This window comes from Lepisma saccharinum, chromosome 16 (genome assembly GCF_977018435.1).
Source record: "Lepisma saccharinum chromosome 16, izLepSacc3.1, whole genome shotgun sequence".
Taxonomy (NCBI): domain Eukaryota; kingdom Metazoa; phylum Arthropoda; class Insecta; order Zygentoma; family Lepismatidae; genus Lepisma; species Lepisma saccharinum.
The window spans coordinates 34,047,859-34,072,549 of NC_139244.1; the positions used below are offsets into that span (position 1 = coordinate 34,047,859).

The 24,691-nt window shown below is 37.9% G+C and overlaps 1 protein-coding gene across 4 annotated transcripts in view; it reads left to right on the top strand.

Moving 5' to 3' along the window:
* Nucleotides 1–24,691, top strand: part of LOC146000385 (uncharacterized) — an 891,759-nt gene that overhangs the window by 158,785 nt on the left and 708,283 nt on the right. For all 4 annotated transcript variants that reach the window (XM_083137967.1, XM_083137965.1, XM_083137966.1 and 1 more), the window contains exon 2: nt 12,355–12,426. In XM_083137967.1, coding sequence (XP_082994093.1) covers nt 12,409–12,426 — 18 coding nt within the window. In that variant the 5' untranslated portion in view covers nt 12,355–12,408. The remainder of the gene's footprint in view (nt 1–12,354; nt 12,427–24,691) is intronic.

A 24,691-nucleotide genomic window follows, 5' to 3' on the forward strand; every position in this document is an offset into this window, starting at 1 on the left:
TAGAGGTCGCTTGTGATTGGTTATGCTATCAAAAATGCTACGGAAATAGGACGGGTTCTATCTTTGAGAAATGCCATGAAATATGCCATGGCATCTAAAAAGCCATAAGATTTTTCACTTTACACGGTAGCATTTTGGTCATGGCCCAAATGTTAAGGAAAATGCTTTCGTCTAAAGCAGGCTTTTTAAGAGTTGTTCAAAGTTGTTCACGCGCTATCTCGGCCCACAGCTAGAAACGAACTCACTGTACATCACTATTCGAATTTTAGAACAAAAAGGTTTTGTATATCGAAGTATGCTAAACATCTTACAACATTATTGTACAAGGGAGGGGTGAGGTATGTGATGGAAGATGGACAAAAGTTTCTCGATGGGCAAGAGTGAAGGGCTCGTTTTGTCACCCACTTTTTTCATTATACACGAATAGTCAGTGTTGCACGATGGGGGCATGGTTTAATAATATACGTAAAGGATAGGACCACAGTCTACTTCAGTTGTAATTGAATGTTTATTGCAGTGACTCCCAACCGGAGTGCCGCGAGATATTGTAGGGATAAACGAAAAACGAAAAAACATATTACTAAAGATATATTATTATTATTAAATTATAAATGTTCCTTATACCTTTCATTAAATGCATAACATTAATACTGGAGTAGATTGTTATTTGACAATAAATATAATTTGCTTCTGATAACATATCCCACTTCGATTTAAGATTAAAAATTGAAAAACAATATTGTAAGATGGGTGTCCTAAGTTTTTATTCTTATTCCAAAGGGTGCCGCGAACGTAAAAAGATTGGGTATCCCTGGTTTATTGTGAACTCCCCTACTCCCAACTCGGACCATTAGCTTGTGGTTACAGACTGACGACTGCCATGCTCCAAATTGTTTTTTTTACCTTGGAAATTCCTCCTTGAGAACTTCTTTCTTTCTTTGATGTTATTGCTTGAAACAACTATCAGAACTGGTGGCTATACGTGCACCTACCTCACTATGAAAAAACAATGCTACGACGACACAAGAAGTAAGCTAAATGTAAGTCAGCGATGTGTACTAAAAATACATTCAGTGTCTTGTATTTTGTTATTAACATAGGTTTTCTATCACTTTTGACTAATTGCGACGATGAGGATGAGTGATGATCTGATGAAGACAAAGAACACCCATGACCAGGCCGGGTTTCGAACCCGGAGTCATAGTGTGCCCTGCTAACGACTCCGCCACGGATGTCGATTATATTCAACACGTGTCTCTCTTCTTTCATTATTTTTCTATTGCACCGTACATATTAAAATTTCTTCATATATTCTAGAATTCAAAAATTAGCTAAGTTTATATCATGCCCGCTGTAAAGTTTATGAGTCACTGTCTTTCTCGTATAGTCCGGCTGCCTTAGCCGAAACCACGGACAGAAGTGCGCATGCGCCAACTGGACTTGTTCAGTGTCAAAATAGGTGCAGAAATCACAGACCTCTAATTACAGACTGAAAACGAATAACTTTTGTTTGAAGCCGAAAAATGGCGGAGATGCACATTAGAGCTTGTTAAGTTTTTCATTTTTGTAAAGAAATTATTTGTGATAAAAGAAATATCACAGTGTAGTTTGGCTGGTGCTTCTACCTGCTTCCCCTCTCGCGTTTAGAATAAACCTTCCCAGCTAGTTTTGTCTTCCGTGGCTGGACTGTACTGTATATGTTCAGTCATTTGTGTTCGCATTCCTCATTCTAAACTTTTTTTATATATATACGTATATAATTATCCATTCAGCGTCGGTGATTTTTTTTCTTCTCACGTTGAATATCTTTCTGCCACAAATCTATTTCAGACGAACTTAACGATTCTACATTTACGATCTTCAGTGTTTACGAGTACTGCATAAAATAGGAAGGGCCAATTTAAAAAATGGCATGGATGCTCAGTAAAAGGGCGGCGAGTCCCTATGGCCTTCATTCCGACTCCCAACAGGGAAGAAATATCGGCTTTCCTAATTCACCAAGTGAACGTTGGCCGCAATTGCGTTTATCTCCGACCGTTCTGCATACAAAGCAAGGGATCGCCCCGTGGTTAGCATTCCGCCTGCAAGTGACTAGGGGACAGCCGACGTACCCAATCAAAGTCGACCGAAAAAGAGAGGAGGAAGAAGTTTAAAAGAAATCTAAAAGACTGTTGTGTTTTCTTGGCCCTTCTCCAAATGTTCCTAAGCGTTCTCTGAGAAACTGCTAGCGAGTTACTCCACACTTCTCTTTCTACTTTTGTTGGCGTTTAATGTCTCAAACATTGACCTATTTCGCTTCCATCGTTCGTAGGTGAATAGTTCAGGAGACGCATGCTTTGCCGTCTGCCATGTTGGGTGTGTGTGAGATGTTATAGGGGCGTTCTGAATTCCCACAGACCTACTTTTCAGATATCACAAAGGAATTGCCGTCTTTGACCCATCTTCTGATTTTGGTTACAGACTGTCTTTGTATGTGTGGAATTAGTTGTTCATGAAAACAACAAAAGAGGCTCTTATACACTATTAGCATAACAGTGATATGTTTCTCATAACATTCTAAATCATAAATCAGCCATCTACACAATCAAAATATTATTAGTTTTGTTTTATTATTCTGTGTTCACAGATAGTCATCACTAGAGCCATGCACTTAAAATACCTAAAATATGTTTGCAAATTTTCACAAAAATGTAGCAAAATATGCAAATAAACATACCTTTTTGAAAAACGTTCAACCTTTCTGGCGTTACCTTTACAAATAACATATAAGAATGCATAAAACTGTTGCATACCTGTTTCTTGACAAAGCAGGAAAAACAGACTTTAGTGCACTATTCGTTGCCTTTCAGGTGCATGAAATAGAGTTATTTATTTATTTATTAGACAAATGGCGCTATAGAACATCGTTCAATTGAGGCATACATACAGTACATACTATTTTGTATTTTGTATGTATGTACATGGGACATTCCATTGCCACGGGTGGGACACAGACTGCACTTTTGAAATTAAAGTAACTCTTCTACTGATAGTTAAGCAATATTTTTCTTGCAGGTTCTGTGCAATTAATTATGAAACTACACACTGTTGATTAAACATAACTACCCTTAAAATGCTTTCCCAGATTTGTACCTACAAGTGAATAATTTTGTGTCACGGGTGGAACAGACGAATCACTGCCTCTTCACTTAATAATAAATTTATTTACATTTCTGGGAATTTTCAGATGATGAAAAGTAAATTATTTAAGACACAGAGAGAAGGTCATTGACCTGTAAACTTTCTCGTGAAGTTGAGGGGAAAATATAACAGTTAAAGGAGAAAATAATTGATTTTTGGTGTCACGGGTGTCAACAGAAAACAAAAGTAAATTGAAAAGTTTAAATAAACGAACAATATGTAAATTTCATTCTACCTTCTAACTTAATTATGTATAAAACTTGAATTTTTATCCAAATGACAATTTTAGATTATTCTCTCACAGTATGAAGTTACAGCATTTCATTTCATTTAAAAAATCGAGATTCGTGGGCAAGGGTGTCCACAGAGGGGGCCAGGATGGGCACGTACGATGTCTGGCAAAACTTTATATAATTCGAATAGTGAAGTTGTGGAATGCAAAAATGGAAGAGGGGTGCTGTGAAAGGCAGCAGATTAAGTGTCTATGCAAACTATCCTAGCGGTGGGGATGTTTCATGAGAATTTTCATAACTGGGGAAAATCATCCCCCCCACGTTCCCCCTACTTTGAGCACTGCTGCCCCTCCCCCACCCCCGAGAAAAAATCCGACCGGCTTTGTTCATAGGCACTTTGACATGCAATGCTCCATGTGTAAAAAAAATACACCATGTTGTATAAACTATGAGGGGGGGGGGGTTGGCCAGGAGAGTATCGAAATATAGTAATTTATTTACTGTAGCGTGTTCCGAGCGCGCCGTATTTAATCCGTTAGATGAAGAAAGGAAATAATTTAGTTTGGAGGAGGGCGGCTGAAAGGAGACTTTCAGTAACAGGATAGTAGTAGACATGTAATTAAATACTTTTTGAAGATTATGGCATGATCTGGGGGGAAGCGTTATTGGCCTTGGGAGCGGGAGATCGGCACCTCTTCATTACGAAATTCCTGTGCACGTTACCATGTCTTGTCGTTAATAATTTTCGCACGCATATTACGTAGTGAGCGATATAGATTTTATTTATGTGTGCATACTTCTTGCCTCAACAATTGCATCACACCCTGTGTACTACTAACAAAAGTAAGCAACGAACAGAAAGATGTGGGTAAAAAGAAAAAAAGCATAAGGCAGCTTTCTTCACGAACTGACAGTAAAGACAAACAGGCGATTCTGATCTTTATTGACGTTACGGATATCAATGATGAGCATTCTTTCGTCAACACCACAAGCAGCTGTGAGCTTACAGTTAACATTTCATGGTGCAAGGGGTGCACAGAGCAACCAATCAAAATGCGTAGTTACCGATAGAATCTTGTCTTGTTACAATTTGAATGCGACAGTGGAATTTTCCTCCTTTTTTCTAGTGTTAAAGTGTATATACAAGTGGTATTGTGTATTGGAAGTGCGGTGTTTGTGTTGTTAGTGAATATCTCATATAATTTGACAACGTATTAATACATAATGGCCGTAATTTTCAGCATTTAGTCGTGCTTCAAAAATAACCAAATAGGACAGTACTGCTCTAGTACTGAGAAGCTAAGAGCTGCTTCGTCTTTCTCCCTTCATTATCAATTTGAAGGAAATCGGGTTCCGACTGAAGGTAGGAAGAAAAATATTCTAATCACTAGAATTTGCACTTGCTATGACTGTACTTTTGGCGTCTCATAAGGAAAGGATTTATAGTACGTATATTTACATAGTATAGTTTATAGCTTGTGTTCATTTCACACGGTTTTTAGTATTATCAAAATGGCGGAATCCAGCATTACGTGGTTTGCCAAAACGGATCGTGACCCACTTATTGACGATTCACTTATATTGTGTTTCGTTAAGTCGTAGCTAAATATTATATTTAGAAGATTATTTTTGTCCCCTATCCAAAACATTCAATGTAATTTCTGTACCTGAGGACGAACCGTAATCGTTGTATTTTATTCCGTGTCGCCAACATGGCTGCCGGTTCGATACACAGTGGAATAGACAGAGTAATTCGAGTCCACTTTTAAACTGTAGGCCCAGTCCCGATTAGCCTACCAGTGCATAAAGTGGACTTCAAAACAATCTCAAACAAACATGGCTCCTATTTTGATTTTCATTTATATTGTGTTAATGACTCTTCTAAGTATACTACGGGAATTATGTATAGCAGAGGTATAAAAATTACAGGGCACCCCGTCGCCATGGCATCTGAAAATTGTCGCCTGCGCTTGAATTTTCAAATCCAGTTCTAAATTTTTTCCTAATAATTAAAGTTTAGTTAAGGAAATTACGGCCCAAGTTCCTTTTGTTTTATTGCAATTTCATCATGCTACGAATGCAATTTTTACATTGTTCGATTTTGATGTATATCTGTTAACACATACTGCGGAGTTTTAGCAATTACTTAAGGTTTTGTTCAATATATGCTTTCGTGGTTAGATTAGGCAGGTTAGGTTTGGTTGCCTTAGCATTAAAATAAAGTTCCTAAATGCATTCTACTACCGTAAAGTTCCGATTTACTTCTACATTCATTCACACGCTTCTACGACATTTACTGTCACTTGTCGACGGAGAATATCTTGTCCATGAGAAGTGCGTAAGGTAATGTTAAAGTTGTTTTTTCAACATAAATAACTTTTTTAGAGTCCAAACAGTGCTCAATACTTTAAGAAAGGTTCAAATTTCGTATGACAATCATTTCCAAAATTCTACGATAATTAGTCTTTGTGCTAAGAGAAATCATAAAACAATCGGAAGCGTTACCCTGTTGCTAGCCCAATTTTAAAATCTGCAACGATATGGTAGTCGACCACGTATTATAATCTATTGCATGGTTATTCATGCTGCTACCGGTAGAGCTTCCTTATAGGAGGCCACTCCGTTGCAAGAATGAATTACTTTTAATCAAATCTTTATTAATTCATAAATTAAATATGTATAGATCACATTTCAAAATATGTAGCTTTATCTAAGTTGGATTCATGGCTTTTTATAGCCCATATTGGCCATATATAATTCTGGCTCTTGAGGAAAAGGGGCGCCCTCCTGATTTATTTTTAAGTTTTGTCTACCCATGGTGGGGGTGGTTTTGATTGATCGATTGAATTTAAAATTTTGGGTGCGTCAGCACTTAGGCTATTTTGCACCCGTACGGGATCCAGCCCCTTATCCTAACTAAAATATAACTAATAACACAACTGTAATGTCGGAGACTAAAATATTCTGACTTCGGTCAAAAGCTGAAGCTGTAAAGGGGCACTCAACACACACAAGGACAAAAAACAGTCGTACGAAGATTATACTGGCCGTAGGTCCGGTCGCCAGAGCCTCGTTAGTCTGCAAAATGCAGTCCAAGGTGTGCTACGTGGAAGTGAGGTTGTACTAGGTGAAGGGGTCACCAACACTTATGTTGGGGTGGGGTCAAGGTGTCCACTCATCGAGAATTCCGAGAATTATGCGTGAATTATTGGCTCCGCGTATTCTGCATGGATTTTTCTCGGTAGACCTGAAAAATTGCAACTTTTATTAATCCAAATCTCATTGAATCTATACATACTTATAAATGTCCTGAGGCATGTTTCTCACAGTTTACCTCAGGAGAGCTATAGTGTAAAAGAACATATTTCTCAAAACTCGCATACGTTGATAATGTCCTTTGCAGAACAATTGATCTGGTAGACATAGCAAGTCGTGGAAGAGCGCCGTGTCTTATCTTGTCTTATCTTTTTTCGAGCTTTGAGTCCCTTTATGACTGAAATTCAAGTGCGTTTAGCACTTTCCCGTCAGTTCGTTGTCTGTTTTTCGCTCACGTGCATTGTATTTAGCAGAGAATACCTGCAGACGGAAGTGCTTTAATTTTCTAAAATATTATTTTGTGTTATCATAAGCATTTCCCTAATGTTTACTAGTTATTGTAAATATTATTGAAAAAGTTTTGAACCCAAGAGTAACAAAGCATCTCAAACATGCGTTTTAGCAGGAACAATGCCAGAAAAAAAGTGACTGGGGAAGGGGAGGAAAGAGAAATTTCTGGGGGAAAGGGGGGCCTCCTTAATATTGTAAATTACATACTCAGGGTAAAAAATTACTGAATTAACATAATCTTGTCAGGGGGTAGTTTTCCCCCAGTGCCTACCCCCGGACGTCAGTACAGTGAAGTTTATAAGCATGGCATATATTGTGTAAAATGAACATAAGTGAAAATTAGAATTTAAAACTTCACATAAGGCAAGTTGTACATATTGAAAAATCCCGTGTATTGTTTTCACAACGCCAAAAATGTACTGTTTGATTGAAATTTATAATTCTTTGGGGTTTGAATGTTATTTTTAAACTCGGAACGTTTTATCAGATATACCATGTATTTTGCATCATTTATGATTCGTTACGAAAGACAAACATTAAGTCTAGTATTTCTTTCAGAACTGTAAATATTTGCCACAATGTGTGACAGAATTAAACTCTACAAGCAGATGTTGTAATGTGCTTTATCAAAGAATTTGTGCTCTCCTTATCCAAGCTTCTTCACACAAAAAAGTCTTGTCCTATGCAAACAATATGTTCAGCTGTAGAAATTTTCAGAGCAAAATATTCTATTCAGGACTGGAACTTGGAAATTTTGAAATTATTTACTAGTGATCTACCTCTCACATTTTCCAGTTTCCATACCAGATAAAAGATATTGTGAATTTTGATATTTTCACACAAATCTGAGCCCTTAAAACTTTGTATAATCTGTCATTTCATCACTGTGGTCCCAAATTTCATTTATATACAAGTGTGTCGAAATAACAGATTATATGAGTGTTAAGAGCTTAATTATGCGTGAAGGTACTAAAAATCGCGATAAGTGTTGCTCGGTAACAAAACTGGGGAAAATGAATAATTATGTCAAAATGTTGAAAATTATCAGTTTAAGTTGGATAAGCTCCGGGTCCGCATTGGCCCAATGGCACAAGACTCAGAGAGCCTGGTTATAAAGTTCTCAGTGGGCTCACATGTTCGCCAGGCTCGTCTTTAAAACATCTATTTTCATTGGAGTAATAAATTCTAGACAGAACTAATCCCTCTAGTAGAAATAATGAGTGAAGTATGTGGCAACTGGCATGCCATAGGGTCAAATAAATCGTCGCGATTAGCCAAAAGTTGCAGAAGATGGATAGAAAATAACAAAAACAAAATGTAAAGCTAACCCTGCACATTAAAATGCCGTTAAGGACATGAGAGAGATGTGGAGATAAGGTTCCACACTTTCGCGGCTAGGCCGTTTGTGGAGGTGATGTCAGCACAACACTTCGGTCGTCTTTACCACCCAGGGTTGCTTTCAAGGGAACCCATTTATTAGAGACTTTGGGAACCCCAAAGGTATTGCTTGAGAAATTCCCAGCTGACTTGCGTAATAAAAACAACCATACCTTCACATGTTGTAATCAGTATGCGAATTAACAGAGGGGGAGGCTGTCGGGTATTTCCCCCCCACCAAAATTTCTTATCCACTACAAAACAAAATTATTTTTATCCCTGCTAGGGATGATTTTTCTCCCTAATAGAAAATGGTATCGAAAGCATACAGTATACCATTTGTTAACTATGTAACAAAAACACAAAATAATTCGGTCCATTAATAGCCCAGTTATCAGAGGTCTCCGTGCCGAAAAGTATGCAGCCTTGTGGATTAAAGAAAGACACCGTTCTGAAACTGATCCACCTTATCGAGTCGAGGCAACAGCGGGCTGTTTTCCACTTACGGTTTCATGGCATAGTGCTGATATTTTACATGTATTAAAGGGTTCCCAAGACTTTTGTCGGTAGTGGCAATATAAATTTGGTCAAGTTTTCGGTGTTACTAGTTCGATAGCTCCTTTTTTACATGAGTTTGGGTTTTCTTAGAATGTAAATATACTAGGTACAGTAAAACCTCGTTAATCCGGACTAATGGGGGATAAGTTGACCGGTTTAACGGAAGTCCGGATTAACTGAAATAAACTAAAAGAACAGTAGAAAGTGCATTAAAACTCCGTTTATAGCAACAAAACACGTTTATTATGGTGTATTTAAAGGGCATAGGCCTAAATACACTAACAGTATAGTACAAAGTCTGCAGGAAACTGAATTTCATCAGTGGTTGACTGCCTTTTCTTTGGGAAGTTCTCTTGTTGACTTCTAGCCACATTTAAAACCTTGCATTCTGCTCTTTTCTTGGCCTTTTGCCTGTCCGGATTAAGCAAAGTCCGACTTATCGGGGTGTTCTAAATTACGTTTACATGTTATCATAAGATTTAATGATCCATGTTAGAACCAATGGTCTAAGATACTTAGAACCGGAAGGCAATAGTTTAATTTATTTAATGGTAACATACACAAATTTGCACACCCAAAAAGACTTACCCAAAATGAAGTCACAAAATTAGTCACTGAGGGGGCATCCCCCAATGCAAGAAGATTAATTTGCACAGTGGTTGCATCCATCTTATGCACTGTATCGATTATTTTGTCCTCAAATAATGTGATTCACGTCACGTTGAGCCAGGTCCCTTTCCTCACCGAACTTGAAATTTTACAGTCCCACGCGGTGCACGTCTGGCGGCAGAAAAACACGACGACCCTTCTTGCCCCTGCGCCAGTGGACCAACCAGCGGCGGTTGCAGAGCCACGATTGGAAATTTCAAAGGACACAAATGGTGCGGTGGATGCAGGTGACCGCAGGGCCGGCGCGCCTAAATCGATATCGACAATGAAAATTAAATGCCGAACACTCGATTGGAAATGCACAATGGATCGATTTAATTATATTTGTTTGGTCGACTTTCCTACGTGCACAATTAATGTTCCCTGATTTTCTAGCGAACTGTTCCAAGCCAGGATATTCCCTCCCTGCCAATTTGCTTTAATGTCTTCCAATAGGAATTGAAAACTTGTTTATAAACTAACCTCTATCTAAGATATGAATTGTTTACGATGCTATTAAAGGTATAGGAAATGAAACTTCTCCATTTACCAGCTAAATTTTTAATCTCAATGTTATTGCATAAATCACCTATATGAAGTAACTGGTAAAGATTTGGGAAAATATCTCGTATTGAATGCAAGTCTTGACTGAGATTTATGTTTACAAGCACGTGAGTAGTGAAGTGCTGAAAATCTAGCGTTTGATGACTGCGAAGAATATAGATATTGAGTATAAGGCATTCATACACCTAAAATTACATATTTAAAATACATCTCTCGTAGCAGTTTCTTCAATATAATAAAATATTGTACTTGGTTTTATTCTTTCTTTTATTACTGAAATGTAACATCTATATGATAAACTGATAACATTTGCTGAAATTTAGCCTACACCATGCTTAAAACACATTCCCGCAGTTTTTATTACTTTTAACCAGGCTGGATTGATTTATACCAGGTGATATTTTTGAAAAAAGAATCACTGATTTAAATCACTTAAAATAAATTATTTATAAGGATTTTGTAGATACCAGAATCACTTTTGGTGAAAATACATTAATCTCATGATCATTTAATGGTGATTATTAGGCTCTAATACTGATGGTGTGAAGCTCATACAGAGGGAAATGTAAAGACAAATGTCTCTTGATTTAAAATTCAATATTTTTATAGGAAAAAATAGCAAACATTTTGTGTAGAAAAAAATACAAAATACTAATCATGTTAAACCATAAATAGTGTAATTGTCATTAAACTGTAAATAAACATGGCAGCTGGTATTTTTAAAACTACCATTAAAAAAATCTCCAAAATTCAGCTACAAAATTTATTAAAATTTTAAAGTTAATATTTTAAGTTACAATTTTAATAGTATATTCAGAATGTTTCATTTTCACTTGAAGGAAAGTTACTTAAATTATTATAGTTTCATTAACACACTCAAACATTTCCACAGTAGTTAATCAGAAACAGAACAATGTATATTTACATATAATTTTTTATTTGCTTTAATCAAACTGTTCAAATATTTTACAAGGCTGTCTTTCCATAAAAAAGACATATATTTTTATGTATGGTACCAGAAAACATACAAGGAATTTTAAAATGAATTGAATTAAGTTTTCTAAAGAAATGGAAGCAATCGATTTAAATTTTAAAAAATCAAGAAAAATTACTTTTTAAGTAAAGAATCATGATTTTTATCCAACCAGCACTTAACTTGACATGATCTGGCACTAATATTAATTAGTGACCTTCGTAACATGCACTTTACCATTCACAAATGAGCAAATAGAGCTTGAAATGCTCTTTTCAAGTTGATTCTATTTGACTTGCACCCGATTCTAAGTTTAGTACTTTAACTAAATCAAGATGGGATACGTGATCTTAATATAATAAGATAAGATAATATAATAATGTCCGTTAAAATCTTAATAAAATCAATTGCTAAAACTAATATTGTCATAGATTAATATCATCAACTAAAGCTATACTATAACTTAAAATACTTATATAAATAATGTTTAATTTTATTCCTTTAGTCACAATCAATGAAGATGTTCCTATTTCTTTGGAGTGTTCTGCAGCAGACAAAGTCTGTCATCGTGCAATAGGAATTATGGTCGTATTGAAATTGAACATTTTTGCACATTTCCAGTTTTGCAGCAACTCAACGCGTTTGTTTACATCAAGATTACAAATTTTCCTTCTTACAATAACATTTCGATTTCTGACAGAACAAGCAGATTTACAACTGCTTACGGTCACAGTAATTTATTCATGAACTGTGGTAGTTGATTGTGAGATTGCAGTTCGTAGATTGTGTTTTGTTTCATGTTTGGTGCCGCAAAATATGTCTGTTATTTTACATCAAAATATTTTCTTGCTTCTGCTCAATAAAACTTACTCGTTTCCACAATTCAAATAGGTCTACTAAAGAGAAAATGTCTCTCTCTTCCTAGAATTCACTTCAATAAGTAACTGATATTGTACTCAATGGTATGGTCTATGAGGCCAGATGTTTAAGTTCATTTCGAACACCCTGATTTTTATTATCGTGTATTCTTCTGTGACTTAATCACCTTTACCAAAGAAATACATAGGTTTCATAATAAATATGACAAATTCTCCCTTAAGGGGGAACTAAAGGCAATTTTGCAGTAACTTTTCGATAACAGATGGCAGCACCGTTTTTCATCTTTAATATGTAATGCTAAATATATAACAATGTTTCTTTTCTTCTCCATTTCAGAGTGATAGCAGTTTAGCGGACTCCGACACGAGTAGTCTCGTACGAGACAGGGACATGACTGCTATCAACCCGGTAAGTACTGGAGTACCTTAGGATGCATGTTAATATAGTTCATTTGAGGCTATTTACGTATTTATGTATCTAATGTCAATTACGGTCGGTACGCAATTTATATCGCTTGCAGTAATATTTTTGTAGAAATACTCGAAACTCACTTTTCAAGTCAATTGTGTGTAATCTAGTCAGGTGACTAATGTGTGTAATGAACGTATCAAGATCATAACGTTATCAGTAATTCATAGAAAACTTGGATCGTTAGCGCACTGGTTCCAAGCGTATCGTACCCATAAAACGTACACAATTATCTTTCCTGGTCTCCTAGACATGATCGAAGATCTAAATTGATGTTCAACAGCACCGTAGCTAGACATTTTGTCGCCCTAGGCAGATTTGTGGGTTGGTGCCCCCCTCCTCCGGCGCCAATCTCAACGACACTTCATGTCCGTCTTTCGTTTCTTCTTAGCCATGGTTCGTGATATTTACATCCGACAAATTTTGAAATGAGGAAACAGAGAAAAACTCATTAAAACTATATATTTTCTATTTAAAGATTCGTAGTTTACGTTTCTGATTTTAAGAAAAGTTCAGCATATTTAAGAATATTTCAGTTGTGTGTTAGTGTCTGAAGAAAGTATTTCAAAATGTGCTATAACTACTATAATTTGGGAAAGAGAAAATTCCAGCAGTGTTACTAGAATGTACCTCTGCCAAGTGTGAATTTCCCCGTCGCATATTCTGACATTTTTTAATGCCTCCGTGTAGGCTTTAGTCCTCCTAGCCTAACCCTCGCTACGGGTCTAATGTGCAAGCGCTATCGTCCAAACACAAGTAAAAAAAAAAACTTGGCAAAGGAAAAATCATACCACAATCCAGAAACGTTTTGCACGAGGTTAATAAATAGTGTCACGTTCTCCCAGATGGCGCAGTTGTAAAGCCGTTACCTAGTAATGAAGGGGTCCCGGGTTCGATACTTGGTGAAGGAAGATAGTGGTTCGGATCCCAGTTTAAACTTGATCGATTGATTTTAAAATTATGGGCACATGCAACACAACTAAATCAAGATGGAGTACAGGATCTTAATACAAGAGAAAAGGTCCTTTAAAAACTTAATAAATTAATTGCTAAAGCTAATATTGCCATACAGTATTAATAACAAATAAAGCTATACAGTCTCTGAGGATAAATCACCATACTATAGTTCAAAGCTGAGGCTGTAGAGGGACACTCAGTACACGTAAGTAAAATCACAGATCAACACAATCCCACGTAGGATTATACTAGCTGTAGGTTCAGACGCCAAAGCCTCGTTGGCCTTCAACAAACACTTACCGATGTGTACTACGTGGAAGTGAGGTTAGCGTTTGGGTACTTTCTCTGAAGGTCACCCCTTAACCCCTTAGAAAAGCGTGTTTTCCGGTGAACCCCCGAACTACGGACGCTTCCAGCGGGAAATTTAAACTTCCGCATGCTTTTAAATAAAATATTATATCTCTTGAACTAAGAACGCTAGAGTTACAAATTATACCTCGTTTTGTTCAGTACACATTGAGCTATAAGCTTGCGTTGGAAAAAAATCGTAATCGGTTAGAAGAAGAAGAAGAAGAAAGAAAAAATCTTTTTTTTCACGAAATTTGAAATTTATCGGACCCCTACGCAGGCAACGCCGGGATGTGAAGGCACAAAACTGGTACCTGCATATTGCCTGTTTTCCATCACCCTGGAGAAAAGTGCGCACTTATTGCTTTCCCTTCGTAAAAGTGTTTTTCCGAACACCAGAATTGAGAAAAGAACGATCTTGTAGAAATAAATGAAAAAATAATTTTCAGGACATCGCCCCTTCCCCCAAAACATAGCAAGAATAAAATTAAACTTTACTAATTGCTAATTACATACCTGAAGAATCATGCAGAACCCAAAACGTGAATTTACTATCATTATCCGAGTCACAGTATGTCCTCAAAGTCACGTACTATGAGAAAAAGCTCCTTGTTCCATTATGGAACAAGCTGTAGATTGTTACAGCCCCCACTTCACACTGTATGTCCAGTTCCGATTAGCCTTTTTGTGTATAAAGTAGACTTACAAATAGACTCAAGCAAGTAATCTAGTCATTGTAACCCTTTTGCCGTCTCTTATTCAGCCTCGTCCAAACAGCACCGTCATCCTTGCCAAAACAAGAGACGGAAATTTTCGACTCTCCTGTTTTAGACTTTTTAAGTTGATTTCCTGCCGCGAACGAAACGAAATATCCCTTGTCACTTAGAGGCATTGAAATGAAAGAATGAAGCTGAGTGGGAATTGTGAAGGAGAAGAGAGAAAGAAAGGGAGGGAAAAACAAAAGTTGAACGGGGAGTAAAGAAATATCTCCGGCTTCGTTCGGTCTATCTCAGACTCATGCATTATTCGTGCCTCGGAGGCAGCGGAGGTGTGGATCGGGCCATGCTTCCCGGGTACCCACTCGGTCACCCCTGATTAGCTGCATCGATATTTTCCTTCGGGTGTTGCGTACCATGCAAAGCAGAATAGGAGGATGAACGCAGGTTAGCCACATGTCCCGCAAACTCCTGTTTTCTTCCTTAACCTTCCGTCAGACGCGTGGGGTACCAGTGTTTCCTATCGATATTCATTGCTAGATTGCAACACTGTGAACTATGCTACACATGGGTGCTCTTGTGTAGCTGAACGTTTATTCTTTATCTTTGTCCTAAGCTCAACTGTGCTGTTCTGTTCACTTCCAAGCCACGTAATATTATAAAGTTAATGTCAGCTTTCTTGGGGGACTAAATACGTAACAAGTAAAATATCAAATCGAGAAAGGCAGAGCACACAGCAGATTCAGATGTTATACGAAAGGGTTTAGTGAGGAAGGGAAGGACACGTAGGTATGTGTTAGTGAATAAAGTGAACATGACAATGTTTCGTGCCTTACACACCTTTTCATTCATAATAGCATGTTAAGTATCGTTCAGTTGTCTTATTCCACTGTCATAGGAAGTTTTGGCGTATAGCTTTTTAAGAACGCGATTCCGGGGCTTCTTCGGTGTCTTCATCAACCCTGCCAGTTTGATTAAAGGTTACTGAAACACCCTGTATATGTATAGTTTAAAATGTCCCCAGTAATTTTCTTGCCTTTTGACATTTTCCAAAATTGGGCAAGTTATATTTTTGCGCTTCTGGTATGCGACTCGTGGAAATATTTTGTCATCTGTTGCCATGCACGTTGGCAGTAAAAAATCTTTAAAATACATTCCTTTATTTATGGACGGCTGCAAGTCGTAAATATTGTAGCTCCCATAAATGAAGTAAATGTAGGGAAAATTAGTAGAAATTTGAACTGGAGCTAGATATTTTGAATCACTCGAAAGTATTGAATTTGTGCTACTTTTAAAGTAGCGGATATATTCCTTATGATTGATTGAGTTGGTGTTTTAAGTCCACTTTGTGCACAGTAAGGCTAATCGGGACTGGACCTACAGTTTAAAGTGCGATCCGAACGAATATGTTCCTCCACCGGGTATCGAACCCGAGACCCGTTGATCACAACGCTGCTACTGCGCCACCGGACAGGCCCTAGATATTCCTTATGTTTATACACTATCCCGTCATGTAGAATTCTTTTCAACCTCTGTAGCTCAAACTTTTTCAAAGTATAAACATTTTAGGGCATATGTAGAGAGAACTTGAAATACAATTTTTGAAATGTGTTGCGAAATTTAGGAGAGTGTGGACCAAATGCCAAATATTGTGGAAAAACTGCTAAACATTTAAAGCTTTTGAGGTAAGATAATTTGCTGCTGATAGATATGTTGTAGTATTATTTTACTTTTTTTATGTGAGGAAAATTTATCGATCACCTTTCAAGATGGATAAGGTAACATTTATTTTTCAATGGTGTGAAATATCCAAATGTTTCTCATACTTGTGTACTCTACACTAGTGCAAACGACTCTTGTCAGATATTCTAGAGATATTCATCGACCTGTAGTGTAAAATTAAAACTCTATATGGTGCGTCGTGTAGGAGGGGCAGAGCGTCGAATTAAAGTCACCTTGATATGCAAGTTTTCACTGCAACCTCCAAGCGTTTTCCTTACGTTTCATGTAAGCGTAGCATCCACTTCATTTAATATTATTTATCTATCTATCTTCTTCTTCACCGGCATTATTACAACCCATCATGGAAGTACAGCGTGAAAATTAGCGTGAGATTTCGAGACCAAAATGTACTGTATAACAAATTAACATATCTAGATACCTTTGATGTTATCATAAGCAGCAACATTAGCTGCAGTCAGGGCGTAAAGCAATTGCTGAAAAAGCCTTTTAATAGAAGAAGTGCGTTTTGTGGAGCTCCGAATAAGCAACTAAGAAAGATACTAATGAAGTGTTTTGCGTGGAGTGTAGCATTGCATGGCACTGAAACCAGAAAGTGAAGAAAATCCACTAGAAGCTTTAGAAATGTGGCTGTCGCAAAGAATGGAGCGTATGAAATGGACACACAAAGTAAGAAATAGAACGGTGTTGGAAAGAGTGGGCAAAAGAAGAGCACTGCAGGACGTGATGAAGAAAGGAAAGAGGAAAGGAGAGAAAAATAATTAAATAATATTAAATTAAGTGGATGCTACGCTTACATGAAACGTAAGGAAAGACGCTTGGAAGTTGCAGTGAAAACTTGCATATCAAGGTGACTTAAATTCGACGCTCTGCCCCTCCTACACGACGCACCATATAGAGTTTTAATTTTACACTACAGGTCGATGAATATCTCTAGAATATCTGACAAGAGTCGTTTGCACTAGTGTAGAGTACACAAGTATGAGAAACATTTGGATATTTCACAACATAGAAAAATAAATATTACCTTATCCATCTTGAAAGGTGATCGATAAATTTTCCTCAGATAAAAAAACTAAAATAATACTACAACATATCTATCAGCATTAAATTATCTTACCTCAAAAGGTTTAAATGTTCAGCAGTTTTTCCACAATATTTGGCATTTGATCCACACTCTATGTGGCGTTTCGTGCAAATGTGGAAATGCGAATCGTTATTTTGGAAGCCATTGGCTTATTTGTGGTAGTGCAGTTACCGGCAAAGTGCCCGCGACCAGATCCTTGTAAACATGCCAGGACTTCTTTATTTAACGCAGTACACATGGCAGTAAGTGCACGTTTCGAAGAGTGGGACAGCGTACACAAGGAGCCACACCACACAGTATTGTGGTCTGTTGAAAGGATAACTTTGCTTCACTGGCTGCTTCAGAAACAAAGAATTCCAGCGTTGCCACGTGTTGGTCCCCCGAGCACTGTACTCTGCACATAAACACCCTCTGTTTCCTCCGTAGGTACATGTGGCAACAGCGCTTGAGGGAGGACCCAACAACTCCTCGATGGTGGACGAATTCAACTATCAGGACATAATTATCTACACTCTGTCTTGGGAATCTGTGGAGCAAGACCGTGCGTAACGGTAGAGAAGAGAAGAAAGCTAGTGGGCGGAGCAAAATAGTGCGCGCTGCCGCAAACGGCTGCAGTCGCGTTTTCTCCTCCATGCACTCATTTCCCTTCTCACACGTTCATTGGTCAGCCATCCTAGAGTCACTACTTGCGCAGAGACGCGTTTTCGTTCGCTTGCTTCAGAAATTCTTAGGCAAGGGTGTAGCACGCCTCCTACAGCGAATTCGTACCTGCAGATACGTTCGAGGTGGTTAGGTAACAACATGTAATGAGAAATACGAGGGCTATTCAGAAATCAACTTCCGATTGGATCGTAAAAAGCAATACATAACCGCAGCGACGTGGCGTATGCGCAGTAGCCAGCAGTAATGTGTAGGGAACGGATTTTAAGGTGCAGCACATTTCCAAAAATATAGCTGTTTTCATTACAATCGTTTCAGATAGCTATGTATTTTTGGACGTGGAATCAAGTAAACGGAACACGCTTTGTTGCAACTTTTTGCACCTTTTCGTGAGATTAGTACATTTATTCCCTTTGTACCCAGTCGTTGATGCTCCAGCACCTTTTTCCTTTCTTTTCTTAAATGTTTTGTTAAAAAAATTGGACAGAAAAATAAATGATTTTTACTCTTCTTGAGCAGCTACATAAAATCCTATAGTCTCATTTTGTAGACCAGAACGAGAGCTATACAGGGTGTTTCCGGGCTGATGATACAAACCTTCAGGGATGATGTAGAACGGCACATGTATCAATTTGAGATAAGGAACCCTGGTCCGGAAAGGACTTAGTCCAAAATTATAAGCGAAAATCGGTGTATGCAGATGTAATACTTTTATTACCTGCACAAGTTTCACAGGCTGCTACATTCACAACAGTTGTTCAAAGTGGAGTCCCCCGGCTTCCCTGCAGGCACGACATCGTCGCACGAAGTCACAGGAAGCGAGACTGCAGAGGATCTCCTCGCAAGATTTTCAACCGATTTTCGCTTATAACTTTCGACTAAGTCGTTTCTGGACCAGGGTTCCTTATCTGAAATTGATACATGTGCCCTTCTACATCATCCCTGAAAGTTTGTATCTTCAGCCCGGAAACACCCTGTATATAAAATGATATTGCAGCCTTAATAGTTTCCAAGATAATGTAGCAAAACCCGCTAGAGAAAGTACAAACTTCAACAAAAGCTTATCGGCAGAACCACAATTCTCTATGCGGTCCACGCGCATTATATACAGAAGGCACAGAAAAAGAGAGTATTGAATAAAGGCATTTTATTAGCACCTTTTTGAAAAGATTTTCAGAACCCCCCCCCCCCTTTGCCCACCATAATTTTGCACCCTAAAATACTTTCCATAGTAATGTGTAATCGCACTCCATACACGACCACAGTGTGCGAGTAGGAACTTAGGAACATGGACGTTCGTATTACTGCTTCCGCCAGTTTCGAGGTGCGTGGCGTGATTTGATTTCTTCAAGCAGGAGTCAACGCAGCCGAAATTCATCGTCGATTGTGTCGTGTTTATAATGGTGTTATGAGTGATAGTGCTGTGAGAGACTGGTGCAAGAAATGTAAGGCTGGGCTGCAGATGTGCGGTCAAGGAAGACCTTCCAATTGTTACTGATGAACTCGTCCGACAAATTGAAGAAATTATACAAGCAAAATGTCATTTCACAATTTCACAACTCTCCAAGGAATTTCCTCAAATTTCCAGGACTGGTTCTGGTTATTCCAGAGCCACATACCTTTGTTATTCCTAAATATAACAAAAATGAAATACTCGAGAGCATTGGTTACCAATGATACATTATATTGGGAATTTCAATTATATTCAGGTATTTACATACTTTTTCTTTTTGAAATATCATACCAGTTAAATTATATATACGGTCTACCAATTTGAACGTCAGATCTTTAAAATTAGATAGAATGAAAACCACAAGTGATAGTGACATATATTTTTTTTATTATTTTGAAGAGCAAACAATGGCATTATGTTTTGAACAATATGTCGTTCAAATGCCCTCCTCTGCTTCGGTGGGTGGAATGGATTCTGAATGTGCAATTTTCCAGCACGTCTGCCCACATATTGAGCGGTATAGCCTCAATGGTTCGTTCGATGTTCCGTTTCAGGTGACGAACTGTGCGTGGCTTAGTCTCATAGACCTTAGATTTGACATAACCCCATAGAAAATAATCCAGGGGGGTTAGGTCATATTATCTTGGTGGCCAGTTCACATCACCCTTTCTGGACAGAACTCGTCCGGGGAACTTTTCCTGCAATAATTGCATTGTTTGGCGAGCTCTGTGGTACGTTGAACCGTCCTGTTGGATAAACACATTGTTGATGACAAGATTTGTCAGTTTAGGCCACAAAAACTGCACCACCATGCACCACCATATTCCTATATCGCCCCCCATTGACAGTCACTTGATTTCCATGTTGGCCCTCAAAAAAATAAGGCCCGATCACGCCATTGGCTGAAAAACCACACCACACGGTCACTTTCTTAGGATGAGTGGGCACGTCCGGAATCACTTGCGGATTTTCATCTGCCCAAATCCTTCAGTATTGTTTGTTAACGTAGCCATGGAGAAAAAATGTGCTTTATCGGAAAAGATGATGAAATTTCTCTCAATGCACGAAATGTCTGTCGAACTGAACACGAATTTTTATAACAAATTCGAATAATTTCTATGCGTTGTTGCATTGTGTATCTCTCCATGATAACTTGCCACAGCCTACTGCACACAGATGTCACAGTTCCATGTCGTCATTCCAGTCAGTGTTGCCATAACACTCTTTCAAAGTTCTGACGTTCAAATTGGTAGACCCTTATATCCTGTATATTGCATAAACGATATTTTAAGCAAAAAAAAAAATATATGTATATATATAAATACCTGCATGCATGTGTTGCGTGTCTTAACAGAAGAAAAGAGACAGTTCTGTAACACATTTAGAGTTCATGCAAATTACTATGTGGACACGAAAGTTGGATAACTGGGATGAAGGAAGAAGGTAATTTTTATCTCATCTAATTTAACTATAAGTTTGAGTACTCGAAGAATAGTGTAAATAAATAAAGTGCTCCCCTGTGCTTTGCACGACGCCAAGAATGCGTATAGGGTGTGTGGAGTTAGGGCCCCACACTTTCTTGATCACAGCCGAAGGTGGGGGTGATGTGATCAGCATCATGCCTCTGGCCGCCTTTACTTCTATCCTTCAATTGCCCCAATAATTGCTGATAGTCCGATTCTAATATTAAAATAAAGTTTCTTCCAGGTACCCACTTTATACTGGATGGGCGCCAGAGCCGTTTGGACAGGTAGAAAATATCCCGGTTCTCCCAGAGAAAAAATACCGAAACATTTCTTCCTTCATCCCAGTTGTGTCGCCTATTTAAGAAACACGAGAAAATTATTTCAGTAACGTGTGAAGCAATTCCTAATGTATATTAGTTATTGTCAAACAGTGATGAAATAATAAATCTTATATAGGTATATGAAATATAGAAAGTGTGAAGTTGCGGGAGTGTACACACACACACTCACACACCATGTATGGATATCATTATCCTGCCAAACCACCGTCCCTCAGAAATTTTGTCTGGACACATCCGTGCCGTAAACTCTTCATATATTTCTTTCCACTTGTTCTTCAAGTGCTTAATTATTTCGACGGCTTTTTCCCCAGAAATACATTTCAACAAATATACAGTATTGGTCGTAATAGTTAATATGGACTTATTACCCTTATAGGCATCTATTTATCCAGAATTTCAAATTCGGGAGGGTGCAAGGTAAATTTTTGTAATTGTAAACTTTCTAAGCAATCATTTCAGGTGTTCGTGCAGAATTTTAATGGAGTAGTGGGTGAAATTTGGGGCATGTTTGAATGTGGTTAATCACCCACTGAATGGTGGCAGACGTCTATCTAGATTTTTGTATTTTTTCTTGATCCCCAGTTATTTCTTCTTACATGCTTTTCAACATAATATTCCCTGCTTTCTTATTTCACGTCACTTGTCTGCCATTTGGACTAATACTCGAAGGAATACCTATACCCACAGTGGGTGAATAGACCACTCAACACACTCAGCCACCGACACATCACCCTTTTCTGCTGTTAGAATTTTTCCACTGTTGAAGTCAGTTGCATTTCCGACAACTTCTGCGTACATAATTCAACCAATCACAACGTGCCCGTCGTTTATTTGCAACATTTCGCATGTGAAAAACAATTTGCACCAGAACTTCCGTAATATCCTTCACTATATTTCCAGCGAACTTCACATTGAAGTTGGAAGACCTTGATTGTCAGAGCTGGACCATGCTTAACGATAACGGTGGTAACTAAACCTGCTCATAGATGTCACTCCTTAACGACCATTCCACCTAGCTGGTCGTGGAAGTACTCCACATCGTGAGAGATGTATTTTGTACTCCACTCGAGTGTTCATTTATAAAAAATTGAGGCCGCTGGCTGGAAGAACGCGTTCGATATATTTATCGCCATGGAGATCCTGCTGCCATGGTTACCGCCTGCTTCCCTCCTTTATTATCGTGCTCTGACACACGCGGAGGCAGAAGTCAAACTCGGCGTGGAGATTCGGGATGCGAAAACTTTCCTGCGCAGAGGGCGCTGTCGTCAAGTTTGTTTAATGGTGGCCTACAGTGGCGTGCGTGCAGCGGTACGCCTGAATCTCTCCACATGTCCGGCTGTTGGCCTCGGAGCAGCTGTTTTCGGATATATGAAAGGAAATGGGATCTGAGAATCGTACGAATTATCTTCGTTTTCTATTTGGTTTATTTACTTCGCTTTTCTGCCACTTTGGCTAATCACGAAGGTGAGGATGAATGTTGATGTAATGAAATTAATGAAAGAACACTCACAAAGAAAACGCAGGGTGTGAAAAATAGGGTGGTGAAAAGTCAATTATACGTGCTTATTATCTTCAAAACTTACTTTGTCACTTTCCCTTGCATGTACGCATTGCTTGCATTGTAGAAATATTTATCTTGTAGTCTACGGTTCTTACAAGCATAAAAACACAATTTGTAGTGACATTTCATGAGAACACACGCTCCCTTCATCAGACATTTCTTTTAGTTTGATTAATGATACAGTTATAACAATGGTTAAAAAATTTCAACAAACAATAATCAGTTATACAATGGATCTTGTCAATGTTACATTGTTGTAACATAGCAACTAACTGTGAAAAAAGCACTCTGTTTTATTATTATTTTAGATAAACTGTTTTTTAAAAAATATATAAATCCCAAATATCATTAGGCAATTCAAAATCTTAATTCCTGAGTTCCTCATCTGTCTGGAAGTGCGTCCCGCCTAAATGGTGTTTAAGAGACCAAAACAAGTGGGGGCTAAATCTGGATTGAAGGGGGCAATTTCCGTCCACAACTTCAAATTTTATGCAAATGAAAATACGTTTCGTAAAATTTTCTTGCTCACTTCGCTCGCGATGTAAGTTAGTTTTAAAATTGATTCATTGATTTGTGGTTTTAAGTCCACTTTACACACATAAAGGCTATTCGGGACTGGACCTACAGTTTAAAGTGGAATCCAAACCACTGTGACATGTGCCTCCACCGGGTATTGAACCCGGGACCCCTTGATCGCAAGGTGACAATGTTACCACTACACCATCGGGGAGGCACAAAAGTTGTACCGTAAAAGAGAAAATGCATTGGCGTCCTATTAAAACAATATTGATTTGAGCCAGCAAAAAAATTGGACCCAAAAATTTTCTTCCTCCCTTCGCTTCGCTTGCAATTTAGCATTCTTCTCTGTAATGCATTGTAAATTAACAGACAGTGGAATGAGACTTGTCTTCATTGATTTTGTTTTAAATGCATGAACATTTTTTAAGGAAAGGGAGCGTGCACATTTGAGAGACAATTTATGTAATTTTTGCTGTTGGTTTATTGTGAGATGGGTGAATTGGTTGTGTAATGTATTTAAATAATATATGTAGTATATAATATTATTAAGGAAACTTTGAATATGTACACAATTTAGTGTCCACGTCGCTTCATGTTGCATATATATGTATCGTATATGAAACATATATCGTGCATGAAAGTTATACATGTTAATGTAAAAAAGAATTATATTTGGAATGCATTTATCAAGCCTTACCTGTCTTTCAAAAATATTTTGTGTGCTTGTTTTCTATTAATAATGTCAAGTTGAACGTGCTTAAAAAATAATTCAAATCTTTTGTTCGAACACAAATGCTTTAGCACCAACTTCTACCCCCTTTTGCATAATTTACAAGGGTAATAACATCTTTGATATTACCACTACTATTAATACAACTACTACTACTATTAATAATAATAATGTTGGTCCCGGGTTCGAATCCCGGCTTGAGAATGGATGTTTGTGATTGTATTCATCAATTTCATCATCCCCATCTTCGCAAATTAGCCAAAAGTGGCACAAGAAGCGAAGTAAAATTAAGCAAATCAATAATAATAATAATAATAATAATAATATAAAAATAACATTCTTCTTCTTGTTATTATTACTATTATTAGTAGTATTGGTATGTTTATTCTGGTACTTGCTCCCCCCCAGACAAAAATTCGTGGTTGCACCTCTGGTTGGTTGTTGTGTTCAACTTGCGCCGTTATTTTCCATCCGATAACAATTACCCAAACAGTTGGCCACAGCTACCAACAAACACAACTGCATACGCTCAACCTCTCTCTCTACCCCTCCGCCTGACTAACATGCAAGAAACCGTCTCTTGCATGTTATCATTTTCTTTATCTTTCGCAGTCAACAATGTTTTGT